The sequence below is a fragment of the Salarias fasciatus genome, unplaced genomic scaffold (genome assembly GCF_902148845.1).
Source record: "Salarias fasciatus unplaced genomic scaffold, fSalaFa1.1, whole genome shotgun sequence".
NCBI classification, from domain to species: domain Eukaryota; kingdom Metazoa; phylum Chordata; class Actinopteri; order Blenniiformes; family Blenniidae; genus Salarias; species Salarias fasciatus.
This window is the reverse complement of record NW_021941388.1, coordinates 483,759-505,000: the sequence shown is the minus strand read 5'-3', so window position 1 is coordinate 505,000 and position 21,242 is coordinate 483,759. Positions and strand designations below refer to the sequence as shown.

Here is a 21,242-nt window from a genome sequence, read left to right as displayed (position 1 = left end):
ATGAATCTGATGATTCCTCGTCTGCTCTCCTCTGAGGCCTCATTGATGTCTCAGGTAATCACTCTTTTCTCTGATTCAAATAAACAAGCCTCATCCAGCAGCTGAGACGCTGCTTCCGTCTGTTTTCAGAGGTTTCTGTGGACTCTCTGAACGTTTGAATGAAATTCTTTCCGTTCTCTGTGATCAGAGAAACATTCTTGCTGAGATTTTTTTGAGATGTTTGCATCTCTGCATGCTGCTGCACATGCAGGGCTGAATAAACTGTTGAAGACTGAACAGACTGCATTACTATAGCCGTGACACCCGGACAGCTCCGAGCTCCTAATGTGATGGTAAAATATTCAAAAGGTTTTCTAGTTAGTCTGTGAGGAACATTTCAGCAAAGAGATGCTTCGTCTGTCTGTCTGTCTTTCAGAATAAAAGTTTTCTTTCATACACGGATATGGATGCGCTTGACAGGTTGAGAAAATAAAACTTTGTGTTTGTGTGTGCAGGACTACCGTGTGAACATCTTCCTCCGGCAGCAGTGGAACGACCCCCGGCTGGCCTACGCAGAGTACCCTGACGACTCTCTGGATCTGGACCCGTCCATGTTGGACTCCATCTGGAAACCCGACCTGTTCTTTGCGAACGAGAAGGGAGCGCACTTTCACGAGGTCACCACCGACAACAAGCTGCTGCGCATCTTCAAGAACGGAAACGTCCTTTACTCCATCAGGTAGGAGAGAGAGAGACAGAGAGAGCTGCCATAGATGAAGAGAAGTTGAGTAATTCAAAAAGTTCTCCCAGACATGTAAACCTACAGCAGCAGCACTGAGAAAACTCTCCAGTCTGAACTGGAAGCCTCATCAAAGAGGAGAGTTTGAAGTCTGATCTTCACGTAGAGACTGTTTTAGAGTCTTGAACGCAAACTGAGAGCTGCTTCAACATCAGAGGAGTCTGGGAACTCGGAGTAGCTGGATGAACCAGCTCCGTAAGAACTCCCTGAATGAGGAAATATTCCAAACCATTAAAAACATCATTTTAAGAAAATAAGTTTTGATGATTTATTTTAAACATGAAATGAAAAACAGTGTGACATGGTAAAAGGATTTTAATTTGAAATAAAAAGAGAAGCCTGCTGTTCTTGAAGTCCAGACATTTTGAGGAAGTGATGGAGCCGACTGCTTCGGCGGTGAGGAGGAGGGCTTTCCATCGTTAGTGTGTTGGTTCTGTTCATGAGACTCTCAATCCAGATGGAGTTCCTATAGGAACACGTCTGACTGTGTCCGTCTCTGCTCTCAGACTGACGTTAACCCTCTCCTGCCCCATGGATCTGAAGAACTTCCCCATGGACGTTCAGACCTGCATCATGCAGCTGGAGAGCTGTGAGTACACACTTCTCCTCGTCCTCCTCCTCCATACCTCGTCCCCGCGGGAGACCTGACACTGCACGCCACGGAATAATGTGATGGTGTGTGGATGCGAGCGTGCGGCACGTGTGCGCACAGGAAGTGATGGACATGCTTGTAACGTGTGGAGCGGACGAGAGGAACAATTAGAGCGCTCATCTCTCACTCACGCATGAGTCCCACTCCATGATATATTTAGTCTGTGAGGTCCCGACGGACACCGCAAACACTGCGTCGCCTCCGATCACGCCCACCCGATGACTCACCGTCCACCCAGCCCCCCCGACCCCCAAACACACACACGCACACACACGCACACACACAAACGACCCGAGGCAGTGCCACTCGGAAACCTGTTTTCACATATTTCCGTTTGTTGGATTATTTTAGTTGCGGTGGAGCCACCGTCTGTGATGTCACGCAACAGAAAAACATGAGCGCGCGCGCACACACACACACACACACACACACACACACACACACACACACACACACACACACACACACACACACACAGCAGAATCAGTAGGTATGCTGTTCCAGGGGAAACAACTGCTGCCTTCATCTTGCATCACCTTCATTTAATATCTAAAGTGTAACACACACACACACACACACACACACACACACACACACGAAGGAGCTCACATATGCGTATAATGCAGAGCACTAAATGAAATTGGAGGATATCGTGATGCGCAGATTGTCTCTGCTCAGGTAATTTAATCTGACTTAGGGTTTTGCTGTTTTTTCCAGTGATGGCACATATAAAAACATATTCCTCACCTTCTGCAGTTCCTCACATAACAAACACACAAAATCCTGCAAACTTTACATGTCTGTCAGCTTCAGCCTTCTCCGACTGGAGTGAAACACTTCGTACAAACATCATGCAGTCCTCAGACAAGACTCCTAATGCTCTGAGAGCCTACTTCAGGAGTGAGTGATTATGAGAAAAATAGAGGTATTCCGGCTCAGACGTCGCCGGGTCAACAAGTTCTGCGTCAGTTGCTAAGGAACCGGGGAAAATCTGATGCAAATGGATTACTGGAAGAGAGTAAACACGGACAGTACAGAGCTGATGAGATACCACACGAGCAGTCCTTGAAGAGAAAGTAGGACCTGTGGTTGCTTTGAAACCCATAATCCATACTAACCAAGAAACATCTGGTAAGAACGTGTTGTTGTATCTGTGACCGCTAACTACTATATCGCAACTAGAGATCAGTGTAATACAACAGCGGTGCTACTGATATTGGGGAACATGGCTGGACATGGCTTTATGGCTCTCCAAACAGGGCCAGACTGAAATGCAAGTGCCCCCTTGTGTCTGATGTTTATAGTGCATTTCTGTAAACTTCCCACATTCATCTCCTCCCTGCTTTCACATGCTATTTCTGTAGGAAGCGCGCAAAGATCTCTGATGTGTGTTTTTTTTTTTTTTTTTTTTTTCCGATTGCTGAGCATGTAAACACATGTGTCACCATGAGAACTCATACCAGCTCTGATTGGACGCTCAGAGACGTCGGTACAACCGGAGGAGGATTTAAACAATGAGCTGAGCTGAGTGCAGATGTTCATGTGGATGGCCGGAGGCTCCAGCTGCTGTTTGTTCTCTGCTGACACAGTTTCCTCCGAAACTCAATTCGCACAGATGAACCGTGAACACGTGGCGAGGCAGGGATGAGGGCTCCGACCAGCCGCTACCAGCTGGATCCTCACACCTGAACACACCCGAAAACACCTGAACTCATCTGAACTCACCTGTGCACACCGGGACTCAGCCGAACACACCAGAAGTCACCTGAAATCACCACCAACCCAGCTGAACACACCGAAACTCACATCAGCACCTGACCTCACCTGAACACGCCAGAGTAAACCTGGAAACACCTGAACTAATCTGATTACACCTGAGAACTCCTGAACACAGCTTAACCCCCCCTGAACACTCCCCCTGATCTTACCTGAACATGCCAAACTTTTCTTCGTCCTGTGTGCTTCCTGGCATATTTTTTGAACTGCACATATTACAACAAACAGGTTGGAATATGTTTTGTTTTGTTTTGTTTTTTTTTTTTTGAGATGGAGGTATTCATTGGAAAACGTCCAATGCGTAATATCTATACAGTTTTTATAATTAATTATTTTATCAGACAAAGGAAAAGACTAAAGAACAGAAACCACAGACACACATAAATACAAAATAAAACAGGTTCAGGTGTATCCTGCAGCAGGCCGTGATCCAAAACTACAGTATGAAGATGTAGTGTGTAGTTTCTTCTATAACGGATTTACAAAATAGATATTATGGTTAGTTTTTTTTTTTTTTTTTTGTCTTTGAATTGAAGTGGTGGAGATGATGAAAAGTTGATTATAAATGTGTGTGACTGATTCAATTCAAAAAGGGAAACTGGGTATATCACATAGATTTATTCTAGGCTTTTATTGTTAAAGCTTGATGAGTTTGACGTGCAGCTAATGGAAACCCGAAATGCAGAATCTCAGAAAAATAGAATAATAATAATAATCCAGTCCAAGTCCAAGATCCAATTTAAGTAAAATTTAAAAAGGTGGTTGAGACATTTGATGTTATTGTGGTGGAACGAATGGAGGGCAGCCACAAACAGGTGACTGTTTGTCTCTTTGTATCTGGTTCTTCAGTCGGCTACACCATGAACGACCTGATCTTTGAGTGGCAGGAGAACGGACCGGTGCAGGTCGCTGAAGGACTCACTCTGCCACAGTTCATCCTGAAGGACGAGTCCGACCTCAGATACTGCACCAAGCACTACAACACAGGTACACACACGTACACACCTCACACCACACCACAACAAAACACAGGTACAGGTACACACTGGTGTGATGAGCCGTGTGTGTGTGTGTGTGTGAACAGGTAAATTCACCTGTATCGAGGTGCGCTTCCACCTGGAGCGTCAGATGGGTTACTACCTGATCCAGATGTACATCCCGTCCCTCCTCATCGTCATCCTCTCCTGGGTTTCCTTCTGGATCAACATGGACGCCGCTCCCGCCAGGGTGGCGCTCGGGATCACTACCGTGCTCACCATGACCACCCAGAGCTCCGGATCCAGAACCTCACTGCCCAAGGTGTGTGTGTGTGCACTTTTGGAGCTAATAGCTGAGTAATCGATTACTGTTGTGACCATGAGCCGACTTGTGTCCTGCATCATTACATTTTCAGAGCTGCTGCCTCTCTGTATGCTGTTCCTGATTCAGCTGTTAGCTTTAGCATTATCCAAAGCCGTTGTCCCAGTTTTGATTGGACTAAAGTTCAGTTTACCGAAGGAGAAGCTTCGTCCATCAGCCCTGCTGACAGGAACCATTGACAGGAAGCATGAGCGAAGCATCCACAGTGACTGTGATTAGCATTAGCATGTTGAAATAGCAGTTAGCTTGTCTTTCTAAGAGCAGTCTGCCATTTCGCTGTTTGTCTCAGCTGTTTTGTTTCGTGTTGTTGTCATAAGTTGATAAATGTGTGGGGTTTTTTTCAAAAGAGCTAACATTCAGATTAAACAGCATCTTCCTCCCACTCAGTGAGGGAACTTAAGCTGAACTTAATGAGTGACTCAGTCAGACTGACCACACTGTGGTCCACAGCTGTGTGACTGTTGATAATAGCTTTAACTAGTAACTAGTTACTTTGTATCTAGAGTAACTTAGTATCTGTGCTTCTTGCACAGACTGTGACAGACAGGAGGGAGAAAGCCATTTCTGTGGACTGTGAGCGCTGGATGAGATTTATTTCATCTTCGTCTCATCTGCCTGCATCATGATGGAGGAGCTGTGGTGTGAACAGGCCTGAGTGTGTGTTAATTACACACACGCCGTGTGTGCTGGAGCGTGAGTGAGGACGAGCCTCCGTCCTGCTCTGCTATCTGGTATGCATGAGAAGGAATCTGACATGGAGCGCCTCGTTACGTAACCCTGATTAACACACATACCTCCACGCTCCGTGTGTCTGCGTCTGTGTGTGTGTGTGTGTGTGTGTGTGTGTGTGTGTGTGTGTGTGTGTGTGTGTGTGTGTGTGTGTGTGTGTGTGTGTGTGTGTGTGTGTGTGTGTGTGTAGGAGCTTTCTCATGTTTCTGCTGGATACAGAGCTTTGCACTCTGTTGTGTTCCATGTGTGTGAATAAGTGATCAGAGCGGAGGAAGCAGAGTGTTTCCTGCTCACACTCCAGGCGACGATCACACAGCTCAGTCGCTCTGTGATAAATTCGCAGACTGCGGCATGTACAGCCAACATTTGTGTTTGATATTCGTCAATCTGTCCACTGTTCCATTATTCATTCACTGTTTGACCTTTGACATCTTAAAGAGTTTAAAAGGAAAAAAAAAATAATCAGACGTTGATGGCTCCAGGGGGAGCCATCAACGTCTCAGCTGTTCACAGTTGTTCCACAGATAGCAGGAGCAGAACAGAGGACCGGAGATTACAAATTGGAATTTTTCAGATAGTATCCAGAATTTTCTGCTTCTGAGAATTTTGCCTGTTGAAAGTTTGCGGATGTGATTCACGCCAACAGATCACACTGCGCACTGAGCCGGTGATTTAACAAGAACAACAGCATGAGTGACCTTATAGACGCACAGGAGTGCTTAAATGAGGGTCTTACATGCTTTAGGCCTGTTTAAGTGAGACGGATCTGCGTTTGAGTTCTCCACACTCTGATTGGATGGAGCTCTGAGCTGCCACAGGTGTAAAGGAAGATTTACACATCTTTAAAGTGTTCAGAAACAATGGAAACTTTTTTCACCTTCTGTACATTAAACTATCAGAATGAAGTCCTTCAAAGATTATTAACCTGTGTGTGTGTGTGTGTGTGTGTGTGTGTGTGTGTGTGCGTGCGTGTGCGTGTGCGTGTGCGTGTTTCAGGTGTCCTATGTGAAGGCCATAGATATCTGGATGGCTGTGTGTTTGCTCTTCGTCTTCTCTGCTCTGCTGGAATACGCTGCTGTCAACTTTGTGTCGAGACAACATAAGGAGCTGCTAAGATTCAGAAGACACAAGAGCAAGAGCAAGGTATATACACACACAGACACACACACACAGGAATACACAGTTTGGGTAAGTGTTCCTTGGTGTGCTGCTGCCACCTGGTGTTCACGTGTTGTTAATACATTAATCTGCTGCAGCCTCAGACAGACTGGATGCTAGAGCTAGCTGATTAGCTTGCCAGCTTCAGTAAACACACAGAAATCAGTGGAATGACGTTACGACGTGTTCATAAATTCAGTTTCCAAACAAGCTCCAGACATTAGAAACACATCAGCTGATTTATGGTGTCAGTCCCTGAGACCACGCATGTCTCTGAGTCTGCTGACATGTGTGTGTGTGTGTGTGTGTGTGTGTGTGTGTGTGTGTGTGAGAGAGAGTGCATGATGCAGCATGATGTTTCTGCATCTGTGAGTTTTCTTCACAGCTCTGTGACAGGAGGCCATCCTCTCTGAGGATGAGCATGTGCATGAACAACATGTCTGTCACTCAGCATTCAGTCAACACACACACACACACACACACACACACACACACACACACACACACACACACACACACACACAACAAGCTAAAATATTGACTCAGCCTTTCAAACTGTAAAAGTTCTCCAAACTATCTGAATGTCTGCGTGAGACCAGCTGCTGGTTTCTGATTGGTTAGGGTTAGGGTTGACACTGTCAGCCAATCAGAATCGTCCTTATGGACATCAGCTTGAGAAAGAGCCCCTCAAACCAGCCAATAAGCTTCTAACTCGGGTTACCATGGTGATTCAGACAGTGAGCCCGCAAACTCTTGTGTGATTGGTCAGATTTTTCTTGTTTGCTTCCGCTTTCCGCTGGTTCGTTTCGACCAAAATGGATCCTCTGTCGCCTTTTCTTCGTCTCAGTGCCAAATCTTCCTTCTCCTTGGCTTCAAACCTCTGTTTCTCTCCCTCCTCCTCTTCCATCAGCTCATCCACTGCTCTCTCTGCCGTTGTCTCCCCCTCTCACTGTATCATGGCAACATCGGGAGAAGCGTGATCGCGGGTGTTTGTCCTACGAGTTCCCGCAAAATAAAATGTCCTGACGGAAACACTTTTTCTGCCGCTGACTGACGTCATGAAGCGAAATATGTTCTTAGTTTTGGAGTATGAAGAGGCACTAAGCTTCACTGAAACGGCCGTGCTTCTTCGACGACGCTGACCATTTTTAGGCCCTGTTTACATGACAGCGATTTCAAGTGAAAACAGTAAACTTCAGTTGTGTTTTGGGTGTCTGCTAACGTGACAACTGCGCACAGACCCAGTGAAAATGCAAGTTTTTGAAAATGCTTCGACTCCGTCTCCATGTAAACAGGTGAAAATGCAACTTTTCTGAAACGCTGCTACTGTGCATGCTCTTCATGCGCTAGAGAGTATTTTGACTCCAAGTCCATACTCTCCGGGGAATTGGTAGTTTTCTACATGAGAGTCACTCACGACAGCAATCCAAATTTGTTGTCTTTCCATAGGAATGTTTGTGGACTTGCCAATATTATTTTATATAGCTTAGTGTTCTCTGTTCACACGTGTAGTTTAATTCAAAAAGCAAACAACAGCACCCATTAGTGGCCCTGCAGGAAAACTACATTGTTTTCAGTATTTCTGTTGTTTCTATGTTAACAAGGCCTTAATGTGTTCAAGCATTTTAACAAATTGATGCAAATTAATTCAAAAGGAATGTTGGTAAAAGTGGAAGAGGACATCCTCTCCATCCCTTATCTTTTGCATTCACTGCTGATCACTGCGAGCGGCGCTGCCACCCGATGTTCCAACTTATCGAAGTTGTGCTCAGACTCAGTGAAACAGCGACTCCCAGTCGACAGATCTGGAACAGCTGCTTCCATTGAAAAGCTCCACTTGTGTCTGTAGTCCGACTCTGAGAGGTCTCATTCTGGCTGGTCATCATGCTCACATTCAGTTCGACACACAGACAGGCACAGACAGGAGATCACATGATATCATGATTAATGTTTCAAATGTTAAATATCACTTACTGACAGTCACACATCCACACGCGTTGACTGAATGTGTGGTTGCTCCTGTCTCTGGCCTGTGTGTGTGTGTGTGTGTGTGTGTGTGTGTGTGTGTGTGTGTGTGTCTCTGCTGTTCCTGCCTGTTGATCACTGGTCTGCATGCTCTGGCCGGTAGCACAGTGGAGGTGCAGTTGATCCAGAAGAGCTGGCTGAGTCGCTGCGTCGCATTAACACTGACAACGGCCTCAGATCGTCCCAGCCTCTGTACGGATCTATGAGCAACATCTACACCAGCAGTCACAGGGTAAATGGCACCATGCATGTGTGTGTGTGTGTGTGTGTGTGTGTGTGTGTGTGTGTGTGAGGGAGTGTGTACGTTTCACTGCATGACCTCACCTGTTACTTGTTAGCCATTCACATTGTTTAAAACGGAGGAGTTTATTGTTTATTGTCTGTGTGTGTGTGTGTGTGTGTGTGTGTGTGTGTGTGTGTGTGTGTGTGTGTGTGTGTGTGTGTGCGTGTGCGTGCCTGTGTTTTGGTGGGTGAGGGTGAAACGGTCTATATCAGATATCCTTTCATAGCTAAAACTGAATGAACTCATTAAAAAAAGCAAATATTTCATGTCAAAAACTGTACTAAAATGACCATGTTCTTAATGTGACGAAACCTTTTTGTGGGATTTAAGGCAGCAGATTGTAATGAACTCACTTCAGCTCAGTCTCTGTGACCTTCAAGAGGTCACACACACATGCACACACACTCATTCACTTGTTTACTTGTTACTTTGTCACTTTGCTTCCTGGTTAATCGTGGATAATATTTCAAGACACTACAATGTCCCACTGTGTGTGTGTGTGTGTGTGTGTGTGTGTGTGTGTGTGTGTGTGTGTGTGTGTGTGTGTGTGTGTGTGTGTGTGTGTGTGTGTGTGTGTGTGTGTGAGAGAGAGAGAGAGAGACATCATTAACACAAATCTTCTGGTCACTATGAATTCTTTGTATTTGGGACATTTTACAAGAGCAGAGCTTTAACTCCAGTGTATTCATGAGTCACTGAACGGAAAACCTCACTTAGACGGAAGTGATCACACCTTGGCTTCCTGCCTTGTTATCGAGTCTTAAAAGCACTTCCTGGTTCTCAGCTTCAGTTCCTTCACCCAGAGGAAGACGCCATATTTCTCTGAGCTCACAAAACAACTGAAGTGTTGAAGCATTTTCTATCAGGCCACGGTCCACGTCAGGACAGTTTCAGTTCCTCACAGGGTCAGAAGAGACGAGCCGAGACGATAAAGCCGTGATAAATTGACCTTTCACCCCTCCACAGGAAGCGGAGGCGCATGAGAGCAGGCTGAGCTCCTCAGCGGCCATCACCTCCACCCCCAGCAACAACAAAGCCTCCAAGGCTGGCGCCAACAACACGGTCAACACGACAGGAACCGCCGGCAACGCCGCTACCCAGAATGCACCTGCAGCAGGCGGGGGAGGCGGAGGGGGAAAGACCACGGAGGAAATGAGGAAGTTGTTCATTGACCGAGCCAAGAAGATTGACACGGTTTCGCGGGCCGGCTTCCCCCTGGCCTTCCTCTTCTTCAACATCTTCTACTGGGTCCTCTACAAGATCCTGCGGCACGAGGACGTGCACAAACCCTAGCAGCACGCCGTGCACGTGCACGTGCACGGGCGTGTCCGTGTGCACATGTACGTTCACGAGCCTCTTAGCGTGCACATGCGCGCCCGCGTGCACGAGCGTGCCCCGCTGTCCCTCACGGCCCGTGCACTGTGACCTGGAGACGCGTCCGTGTGACTGAATCCAGAATTAGTAAAGTGAATCTTCAACCGATCAGGGAGCGACTCTTCAGCCACTTTTCCAGCTGAGGAGAAGAACCACCAGTCACAGGTTTACGACCCCCACCCCCACCCCCCACCCCCACTTTTATATCAGAACTTCCAGGTTTTCACTTAAGTCACCATAAAGAAAAACAACATGGGGATTTATTGATTTATTTATTTATGCAGTTATTTATTTTTGCTTTTTTTATGAATTGCTTTAAATGTCAACTGTCTGAGCCTTACTCTTCATATAAACCCACTATGTGATGAAAAAAAAAAAAGATTCACTGATCTGCATCTTTCTCCTACCAACAACAATCAACATTGCATTAGTTTTTATAACTGTGACAGAAATATCAACATGCAGTCAGCTAAGCGGAACGCAACTGCCTGTAGCGAATTAAACATGACAACTATCACTTGTCACTAACTGTAGCACTGAATTTTAAACCCTTTCCGTCTGAATCGACACGTTTGCGGTAAGTCAGTCATCAGTCAGTGTCATTCAAATGACAGTCGTTTGTAAATAAAGTGAAAAAGTGCTGACAGGAACCGAGAAACTTAAAAACAGGAACCCAGAGCTGCACCCTGTTGTACAACATGTGAAGAAGGAACGCTCCAAGAGAGAAACATGCTCTTTGTCTTTCAGTGTCTCTGCATTTTTATTGTCAATCATTTATTTTTACTTCTCAAAATCCTGCTGCTATCTTTCCCTCAGTGTGATTCAAACTGTCAAAGCATGAATTCATCACCTTCATTTAATTTGATGTTGTCAGAGGTTTTATTGCTCTCAGCTAAACTTAAAATGATTAATGTCCTCCACCGTCCCTTTAAGGATGACTTTTAGCAGGTGTTTTCATCAAATTTCCGTTCTTTGGGATTTACTCCTCCCTCCTCCATCCCGAGTCTTAAACACGTCCGACACTGTGAAACACCAGAAACCCTGAGACCTGAAGGGTGTGTGGTTTGGTTTTTTTTTGGTTTACAGAAACTTTTGGAACTAACAATATGAAAGATTTAACACAGATGAGCTGAACATGAACAGACAGACAGGAGGAAGTTCCTCATAGGTATTAAAAACTAACCAGGCTGGCTCACTGTGTGGCTCACTCACGTCTGCAGATCCTCTTTCAGCTTGCTCTCGTCACATAAGTAACTGATAAGCTGTGAAACACTCCCAGAATAACGCTTGCGACTGTTCACACCGACTGTAGGAGCAACACGTCGCTACAGTCAAACAGCGCAAGATATTCGACTGTTAGTCACACTGTTTATCGACTTATTTTTGGGTTGTTTTTTTCACATGAATCAACATGTACTCTGTGATCAGAAACACAAAGTTTGTAAATAGAACCCTTTAACCTTTGTTAAAACGGAGGTTAACTAAAGGATTTTTCAGATATTTCCAGCATAACTGTGTGATAGTTCTATCCAAGCAGCACGAGTCAGACAGTGTTTACAGCAGGGGTCCCTCAGGGATCAGTCCCGGGTCCACTTTACCTTTATCGCAAGGATGAAGGATAAAAACCAAATCATCTGCGTGTAAACCAGATTTACAGGTGGTTGATAGGTGTACATTTCCACACACACGCAAAAACATTCAAAAATATTTTTGATTCATATTTTCTTTCTTGTGACTTCACCTTCATGTGGGACATTGGTTCCTAACCTGGACCTTGTCTGCTCTGATGTAAAAATCTAATTCACACAAGGCAAAGAAAACCGGAAGAAGACACTTTGAAGGTTCCTGTTGATGAGATGGCGCGTCCACCAGAATGTGTCTTCACTGTGATGTTTCGGATTGTCCAAAGACTTCCTTCGAGGGAAACGTGTCTTCAGGAACACGGACAAACCTGACCTCCAGCAGCTTTGCGCCCTTGTCTGGAAATAATTTTACTTGGTGGTCTCAGAAAACAGATGACCAGCAAAAAATGTGTTTTCCCGGGAGGATGTGTGTGGAGCTCATGTCGTGTTTTTTATTTACTCCTCTGAATCCTGCTCAGAAACATTTCAAACAGACACTGACTCTTGTTTTCTTCACTTCCTGTCCAGATCTGCTGTTTATTACTGTTGAAAAGACGTCTGCCGCTCCTTCAGGGCCGAGTCGCACCCGACTGCAAAACCCAGGCACTGTTGGTAGACCGAGAAGAGACTGTGAGTGCTTTTGGTCAGTTTGAGTAGAATCATCAATCTTTCCGTTTATGCACAGCGACTTTAAGTTTGACAAATGATTACATTTCCTGCAGACGGACAAACCGAGTTAAATAGCAGCTCAGAACGAATGATGAAGGGAAAAAAGTGACCTGACCACTTCAAGCACCACTTCATGAGTCACAACATTGAAACTCTTCATTCAGCTGATTCGAACTGCCTGAAGACTTTAAATTTTTACTGGAGGACTCTTTATTTAGACCTGACAGTTCCAAATAAATGAATGGAAGCTTTTTTTCATCCATAGTAACCTTTATATATCTATATATACATATGTATTTGCTGCATGTGCCAATAAATCCAGCTCTTGTTGTTTTGATGAACTTCTGAACTATTAGAACCAAGATTTAACGCCTCAAAACTGTGAGGTGTGTATTTCTTTTAAACGCAGTATCACCAGTACTCAAGTCACATCAGTGTTCGAGATTTACAATGAAAGCCAAAAATCCGTCCAAACCCACCACACAACTTGTGAACCCATCCACCCCCACTCCTAAAAAAAACTCTGCAGCACACGTTAGAAGAGTTTGAGTCCGAGTCCGTGTTGAAACACGGCCAACAGGAAGATGTGAACCTTTTGTCTGTCCTTCATGGTATCGGTCCACTCAGTGTCTGTATGGAAGAAATGTGTCTCTGTTTTTGTTCGTCTACTCATAGATGAGCAGAGAAACTCTGGACTAAGTGTGGAGTACGTGCTTCGGAACTGTTGCAGTTTCCATGTTTACACAGAGACAAACACCGGAGCTTTCAAACAATGTGACACTCTTTTCATGAAGTTAAACCTTCTCAAAAAAACACCAAATGTTTGCTGTTTTCACCTAAGAGCGTGCAAACAGGGACTGAAAACATGACAGAAACAACCTGAAAACTCTGGAAATTATTTCAAAACCCATTCAAAGTTTGTTTTTTACCCTGTTAACCCTAAAGAACCTCTCCAAACGTCTCCAACTCCCATGTTCCAAGCAGCCCACCCAGGAGGTCCGGGCCCGGTTCTGGTGGAGCCTCAGAGTGAAACACTTCTGTTGGTCTTCACTGGTAGGATTCATTATTTCTCATCTCTGAGCTCTCCTGTGAAACGTGTGCTGGCTGAGGACCCTCAGAGTGAAGCATTGATCTCACACACTCACACTGACTTTCAGAACACATTTTACATGGCTGTTTATAGTCTCTGGTTCAATAAAGCTGGTCAACACTTGTTAACACTGAGAGTCCGCCTTTCTTTTCCCTTTGAGTAATCCAGAAAAGTTGGGACACAGAAACTAAAGGAACAGGAGGCAACGATGTGGGAATGATATTAAAACAACTGGTCAGATACATAGAAGTTTGGGTGTAAAGGTTCAGAAAAGTTAAGGCAGGAACACTAATACAGTTGTGTAAGTCAGTCAGGTGTTGCAATGAGGAGGAGTTCGTCACGCTGAAACAGTGAAACAACGCCACAAGAATGTTCTTCAGAACAGAGAGAACTGAAATAATCTCATTCAAATATTCAGGGGATCTACAGAAATCTCTGAAAACACCACATGGGTTGAAGAAGCATTGTCTGACAGCATTTTATAACAAGCAACAGAATCTTTACTGCGTAAGAAAGCACACCAAACTGCCTGCTTTCCCATTCAGGAAACCATGGGTGTGGAGTCTCTGCTGTGTCCTCCTGATCAAGCTTTTTAATGAGCTGAAGATGTGCTGCAGATGTTTCAGGGCGGCCCTCACTGTCCTCCATATTTAAATTGCATTTTAAACTCACATAATGCCCACAAAGACACAATTTCACATGCACCCGACGCTCCACGGCGATCAGAGAGGGTTCCTCCTACCACCAAATGTCAAATGAGACAAAATAACAAAAAGAAATAATTCAAATGTTCAAAACTAACTGAAACTGCATGAATGGAAACGCTTTGGATTCCTGAGAGCCATCGTCTGTGAACCCTGCTGGAGGAAGCCCCAGGATGGAGCCCTGAGGGACACCATATCACATCACAACTTGTTTTTACCCGCTCTCGGTATTCCGTCGTCCTCACCTGGAACAGGATGGTACTTCCTGTTGGATGCAGGTCACGGGGACAGGTGACGGCATCTCATTGGCTTGTCTGTGGACAGCAGAATGGAGGAAGGATGTCAGATAAGGAGGTCAGAGAGTCCTGGGAAGGAAAAGGAGGGATGTTCCTGGAGCCGAATGTCATCATCTGTCATCATTCCGTCAAACAGAAACTCATTCTCTGCATATGTTGGGTTATTTCAGGGATGTCACATGGAAAACAGTTCCACACAGCTCCAAATCCAAACTGTTGCTCTTCCCTCTGGCACCGTTTATGAGAAAAACATAAAACTTCACATTTAAAAAAACCCTTTTCTTTACAGTCTCAAATACTCAATACTGGTGATTCCCAACCTGAGGTCTGCAACCCTCTTGGGGAGCAGCATAAATCACTCCGGGGTCCGAGGCCTTGTTTTTCACACAGAACACCAGCATAAAACACTTTTTACAATCAACAAACCAGGAAACTGCCTTTATTTTCCCCGAGTCTTTATCTTCATTGTCTGTTCTGTGTCTGTTCTGTATGAAACAGCACAACACCCAGTGGATATACGAGGAGCGGCACCAACATCTAATGAAAACTGTAATTACTGTTTACTTCCTCGTGACTTCATTTCCTCTGTCTGTGGCCAACAGGCCTCGTGATTGACAGGCCTGCCTATCAGTGAGGGCAAACCGGTATTTTGAGATGTTTGGTGAACGGTTAGCAGCCGTCAGCTCTGGGAGAGAAGCAACATGCAGAGACCTGACTGTAACTGGCTGTCCCAGCGCACAGCTCGGCAGGTTGTGTAACAACATCGCACAGGCACAAGGAGCCAGCAGCGGCGCGGCGGAGAGGTGGAAAAGCAGGGTGGACGGCTGCTTAAAGAAACTGCTGTCAAAACTTTTCTTTTGTTACTTTCATGTGGTGAAAGAGAAACAACAAAAGCTCAGGTGTGTCGCCCCAGAGGGAGGGGGGTGCAGGGAACACGAGAGCTGAACCAAACCTGCAATTATTACCCTACGGAGTTTACTTAACCACTCTCAGCCCTCCTCCCTCCCTCCCTCCCTCCGACACACATGCCGTGTTTGTATAGACTGATAAGGTGAGAGAGAGGGAGAGAGAGAGTGAGAGAGAGGAGGAGGAGGAGGAGGCAAAAGATCTCAGTTAAACACTGCAGAAACACAAGAGTGAAAGGAATGTGTGACTTTGCAGAAGAAGGAGCATAAGAAGGAGCAGGAGGAGCAGAAGAAGGAGCAGAAACGGAGAGGAAGTACAGAGGGGAGGAGGACGTCATGTCTCTGGAGGGAAAGGTGGCTCTGGTGACGGGGGGCGCTCAGGGCATCGGGCGAGCTGTGGTCCACTCTCTGCTGCAGAGGTCTGTTAAGGTCAGTCTGGGGGGGGGGGGGGGGGGCACAGGTCAATGTGAGGGGCTGGAGGGAGGTAAAGGTCAGTGTGAGTAAGGTGTGTGGAGGGGCTGCTGTCCTGCCCCTCTGCCTCTCTGTCTGAAACCTTCCAGCTGTTCTTTGTTTGAAATGTTTTCACCTCTGAAGCTCAAACAGAAGTTTTCAGGCACTTTTTTTTTTTAATAAGTAAGAAGTCAAAACTCAGCGTGGCAGAAAAATCAGCCTGTAATACTGCAGCAAACCACAGGAGGGTGCATCGTCCAGCGTCTGGTGTGTCTTGTGAGAAGAAGCAGAAGCTGCAGGTTGTGGCTCTTTGGGAGAATCTGAACCCCCCGAGGATGATAAGCATCATGAAAGCTGCTCTAAAAGCAGAGAGTAGCCTGAAGCCTGATCAATATCAAAGAACTGAACTCTCTTGAAAACATGAGTCTCAGTTCATATGAAGGCAGACTTTCAAGCAGATGTAGTGAGAGGATCTGATATGGAGTGCAATGCATTTTGGGGTGTAAACAAACAAATCTAACAGCACTAATCAGAAGAGCCATACGCACAAAGAAAGAGCAGGATAATGTCTCATGGGCAGAGGTGGAGTGGTGAGGAGGGGAAGTGCAGGAGCTGATTGCTGTCTGGGCAGATGACTGCACACCGTGGTTACCTGTCCCTTCACACCGGGGTGGGAAAGTACAGGTTCCATTTTGGGTATATATTTCTTCTTCATCAGGCTTTATTTCCTCTCTGATCAAGTGTTCGTTTCAGGCAACACCATCACCAAATGAGCAACTGTTGCCACTGGACCAGTTTACATTGGTGTTTCTTTCAGTCTGATTGAAAACAATGATATTAAACACATTTGCGATCCACATTCAAGCCTCGTTTACAAGGGCGCTGGGTGAAGCGGATTATAGGGTGTCCTCCAAAATGGATGACGTATCTGTGACACACGTAGGTCTCTCACGGGATTTTCAGGTTCTGATGTTTAGCTTTTAAGTCAGCTGTCCTCAACGCCTAGCAGTGTGTTTTTATCGGATCAACCTGCTCAAATAGTGTCCAAACATTCGCACAACACTATCTTGCGGAGCTGGCCAGCCGCTCTTGTTGAAGTTACCACAGCTTCTTCTGGTGTCTTCACTAGAGCTTCCTGTCGGTAAAGTAACTTCATCTTCCTCTCTGGTCCAGCACTGACAGTGGCTCTCTGCTTCCCCCTGCAGGTGGCAGTGGTGGACCTGAACACAATCTGTGGAGAGGAGTGCAAAGCAGAGCTGGATGCAGAATTCGGAGAAGGGAAATGTTTGTTCATACAGTGCGACGTGTCAGACGGAGCCGCGCTCACAGGTAACCCTGAAGGACAACAGACTCACCTGAAGCATGGATGAATTCACTGCACAGATAGTTTTCATGGTACAGGTACAAAAATTCAGATTAAAGATCCCCCCCACCCCCACCCCGCCCCAGTCTCACAGCGAGGAGGCTATGTCTGTACTGCAGACTTTGTGTGTGTCTGTGTGTGTCTGATCCAGCTTACAGGAACCAGATTATCTCGTTTACATGAATAACAGACAAATTAGACTGTCTGGGAAAACACCCGTTTGTGTAAACACTCTGTAATACAGCTCTAAGGTCAGGGGGAGGAGTCAGATTACCTGTGTGAATGTGTGTGTGTGTGTGTGTGTGTGTGTGTGTGTGTGTGTGTGTGTGTGTGTGTGCGCAGAGACCTTCCAGAGGACTGTGGATGAGTTTGGGCGTCTGGACATCGTCATCAACAACGCCGGCATCAACAATGAGAAGCACTGGGAGAAAACGATCCAAGTGAACCTGGTGAGCTCATCTGTTGTCTTCTTCATCCAGCTGAGTGTGACTGAAGGCAGGTTCATCTGACAGGTGAGCAGTGCACAAACACAGAGAGACGGTCAATCATTCACGACTGGAATACTTTCATGATCGCCCACATTCACATAGGTAGAGCATGCAAACTCCACATGGAGCAATCCTTCAGCCTGAACTGGAACCAGTAAGAAACTTGCTGTGAGGGGAGCCCGCTAACCGTTTCTCCAGTGGACTCTTAACGCCCCCTGCAGGACCAACGCGGCATTACAGCAACACCGGTTGGACATCGGTGGCCCAGTTTACATGGATCAGTGGAGCAATGGTATCAAACCATTTGTGTGCTGCGTCACTTGTTCACTGCGTCACTATGTACAACGGAACACGTGCAGAATGAATAATCCACCGTATAATCTGTTTCGCTGTCAGCCACGGTTTATATGAGACACAAGCAGATCATTGATCGGTGTAGACTACCTCATACAATCGGATCCGAAATATAATCCACTCCGAGTGAAACGGATCCATTCAGGTGTTTATGTGACACGTTTACAATCCGATTATGAGGGGGAGTTTTTTTAGCCGATGTAAACGTCTCTAGTGAGTGTCACACTGACTCCCTGCAGGTGAAACAGAACATTTACAGAGTCACATTAACTGATCCCTGGAGTCTAGATGACTGCACACTCAATCATGTTAGACACACACTCTCAGGAGCCACATTCCTCTGTTCTGCCGTGGGTGTGTGGTGTGTGCGTGTGTGTGTGTGTGTGTATGACAGCAGCTTTTGGATGAAATGTGTCTCTGTCCTCAGACTTCAGTGATAAAAGGAACATACCTGGCTCTTGAGCATATGAGCAAAGAGAACGGCAAAGAAGGGGGAACCGTCATCAACGTGTCCTCTATGGCAGGTATCACACACACACACACACACACACACACACACACACACACACACACACACACACACACACACGCACACACACGCATGTTTGTACAGCTATATGTTGTGAGGATATTCATTGACATAATGCATTTCCTAGCCCCTTACCCTAACCCTAACCATCAAAAATAAATGCCTAACCCTAACCCATACCCTAAACCTAACCTAAACCTAATTGTAACCCTAAACCAAAAATGAAGTCTTAACCCTCAAAAAGGCCAAAAAAGGTCTCTGAAATAGTGAGGACTGGCAAAAATGTCCCCACTTTCCAACAATTGTCCTCACTTGTAAGGTTAAAAACCCAATGTCCTCACAACATATAGCTGTAAAAGTACACACACACACACACACACACACACACACAGACTTTATGACACAAACAGGACGGCCCACTTTGATGATGGAAAGAAAACCTACTTTTCACTTTTCTTTTGTGTGAGTCAACTCCTACATCTGGATCAGTGTGTGATTCTGTCATGGAAAACAGCAAAATGCTCCCAAATATCTTGGCTTCTCTCTCTCTCTCACACACACACACACTTGCACACACACACACACACACACACACACACACACACACACACACACACACACACACACCCACACACACACACACACACACACACATACACGTTTTTCACAGAGTTGAGCTCTTGTATTGCATTAACTTTGTGAAGATTCAGAGTTGCACCATAAACTGCAAACGGCCTTCAGCAGCACAGTAACGCTGCAGTTAGCCTTTAAAAGTAACCAATTACTGTCTTTCTTTATCAAGAAAGTTACACATTTACAATTTTATGGTGCATTTGTTACTGTGACTTTTTTTTCTAGCTGAGCACATTGACAAGAAACTCCAGGATATCTTTCTCTAGACTGCAGAAGGCCACAATTATAATTAAAGTTCTTGTTGGACTGAAGTCCTGTTTACTGGAGCCAGAGCCTCATTAGTCCTGAACGAACTCAGTCCTCCTGACAGCAACACGAGACATGTCCCACTGGAAGTAGTACTAACATCAGCCTGTATCCACAGTAGCTGTGTGTGGTTGTGCAGCTGTGTGTGCAGGTGTGTTGCGAAGCGGAGTGCAAAGGATGGTTGTGTCGTTTCGGGCATTTGAAGCTCCTGCAGACATCTGGTGATCATTTTTCACGTATCGCAGCTCCGATAGCATCTGTGTCTGTTTAAGTGTGTCTGACGTGTCCTAACATGGTCATGTTGAGGGCTGGCTGGCTTTGGGAGAAAGAATGTGAGTGAAGATTGGAAATCTGGATTCAACCAAAGCAGTTGAGTATACATCATGAAAGAGACCAGACGAGAGAGAGAGAGAGAGAGAGAGAGAGAGAGAGCACAGACTACTGAAAGACAGATTAATCCCCACTGTTGAAGGTTTCTCTAGTTCAGTGGTTCTCTAACTTTTCACAGTGTGGATGGAAGATAAATATCTGAGGTGTTTCGGATGATGTTCATATTCTACAAATGATCATATGTGGCTTACACTCCATATTTTCACTTCCTGTTTCAGCCTTCCTGCACTCGCCTCATCAGCCCGTTTACACAGCCACCAAACACGGAGTCATCGGCTTCTCCCGAGCGATGGCGGTCAGACTCGCACTCTTTTCACACTCTGAATGTTTGAAAGGGGGTGGGTCAACAGCTCACTGCCATGTCTGTGCAGGACGCGTCGGCTCTGGGCGACTACGGCGTGCGCATCAACGTGCTGTGTCCGGCCTTCGTAGACACGCCGCTGCTGCACTCGGTGGAACACGAGGATAACATGGGAAAATTCGTCAAGTTCAAAGAAGACTTCAAACGCAGCATGAGCAAGTTCGGAGTTTTAAAGTGAGTTCACCCCAAATAACCCCCGAAGCCCCTGATACAACGGTCTTCCTCCCATGTTGCGAGAAGGCGCTGGCGGGAATGTTTACGAGCTGCGTGTGCTCGCCTGCAGGCCGTCGCTGATCGCCGAGGGGATGATGAAGCTCATCACGGACACCACGCTGAACGGGGCCGTGATGAAGATCACCTGCTCAAAGGGAATCCACTTTCACACCTACGAGCCCATGTCCGCCTGAGCTCCGCCCACCTGATCCCCGACCCCCCCCCCCCCCCCGACCCCAGCCGACCCCAAACTGACCGCTGACTGACCTCCGCCAGCCCGCCGCCCAGCAGGAGGCTGAATCTGCAGGATGAACGATACAAACCAGCACTTCACAGCTGGTTTATATCATTTTTGTAATAATTATTAATATGTGTAACTGGAGCGACTGTTTAATACATGAAGAGGATAGAGGACATATTTATTGATTATTACATGTTGATTACATTACCTTTTTTAAAACTTTGTTCTTATATTACAGTAAACGTCTTAAATGCTGATGTGAAGTGATTTCTTTTGAGGGGTTTCTCACAAACACTGTTTACATCTCAGCTGTTTTGGTTTTTATTCTTTGCTCATTCTTCAGTTATTAGTTCATAAATCTGTGTCTTTCAACAATAAATCACATCCAGATTATAAAGTATCTTCCAGCACAAAAACAACCTTAGCCGTTGTTTTTGTGCTGTAGACTGAACATATTTCTATGATCTTAAAAGAGTGGAGTCTCACCTTGGTAT

The 21,242-nt window shown here is 45.8% G+C and overlaps 2 protein-coding genes across 5 annotated transcripts in view; both read left to right on the top strand.

Moving 5' to 3' along the window:
* The window catches only part of LOC115385475 (glycine receptor subunit alpha-3-like), a 14,704-nt gene extending 4,612 nt beyond the window's left edge, over positions 1 to 10,092 (top strand). The window contains exons 3-9 of one of the 2 annotated variants that reach the window (XM_030087495.1): positions 495 to 718; positions 1,285 to 1,367; positions 4,056 to 4,193; positions 4,291 to 4,505; positions 6,291 to 6,437; positions 8,581 to 8,709; positions 9,727 to 10,092. In XM_030087495.1, coding sequence (XP_029943355.1) covers positions 495 to 718; positions 1,285 to 1,367; positions 4,056 to 4,193; positions 4,291 to 4,505; positions 6,291 to 6,437; positions 8,581 to 8,709; positions 9,727 to 10,053 — 1,263 coding nt within the window. In that variant the 3' untranslated portion in view covers positions 10,054 to 10,092. The remainder of the gene's footprint in view (positions 1 to 494; positions 719 to 1,284; positions 1,368 to 4,055; positions 4,194 to 4,290; positions 4,506 to 6,290; positions 6,438 to 8,580; positions 8,710 to 9,726) is intronic. The other variant, XM_030087496.1, reaches the window with a different exon arrangement.
* Positions 10,093 to 15,591: 5,499 nt separating this feature from the next.
* On the top strand, positions 15,592 to 21,005 carry LOC115385476 (15-hydroxyprostaglandin dehydrogenase [NAD(+)]-like). Of its 3 annotated transcripts, none has more exons than XR_003931138.1 (7): positions 15,592 to 15,849; positions 17,076 to 17,199; positions 17,576 to 17,682; positions 18,503 to 18,595; positions 20,152 to 20,228; positions 20,305 to 20,468; positions 20,578 to 20,719. XR_003931138.1 is itself a non-coding variant. In XM_030087497.1 (7 exons), the coding sequence occupies exons 1-7, from the start codon at positions 15,757 to 15,759 to the stop codon at positions 20,699 to 20,701; spliced, it is 786 nt and encodes a 261-aa protein (XP_029943357.1). In that variant the 5' UTR covers positions 15,595 to 15,756; the 3' UTR covers positions 20,702 to 21,005. The 3 variants fall into 3 exon arrangements, 2 of the variants coding, with proteins under 2 accessions (XP_029943357.1, XP_029943358.1); XM_030087497.1 differs by having other exon boundaries at positions 15,595 to 15,849; positions 18,503 to 18,599; positions 20,578 to 21,005; XM_030087498.1 differs by lacking the exon at positions 15,592 to 15,849 and having other exon boundaries at positions 17,158 to 17,199; positions 17,576 to 18,013; positions 18,503 to 18,599; positions 20,578 to 21,005.
* The last annotated feature ends 237 nt before the right edge of the window (positions 21,006 to 21,242 follow it).

What these genes read in the sequence shown, in the direction of transcription:
- LOC115385476 (XM_030087497.1), top strand. Translation starts at nt 15,757, where the DNA reads ATGTCTCTGGAGGGAAAGGTGGCTCTGGTGACGGGGGGCGCTCAGGGC. An exon ending in GCTTCTCCCGAGCGATGGCG is followed by an intron (nt 20,229 to 20,304) that starts GTCAGACTCGCA and finishes ATGTCTGTGCAG; the next exon opens with GACGCGTCGGCTCTGGGCGA. An exon ending in AGCAAGTTCGGAGTTTTAAA is followed by an intron (nt 20,469 to 20,577) that starts GTGAGTTCACCC and finishes GCTCGCCTGCAG; the next exon opens with GCCGTCGCTGATCGCCGAGG.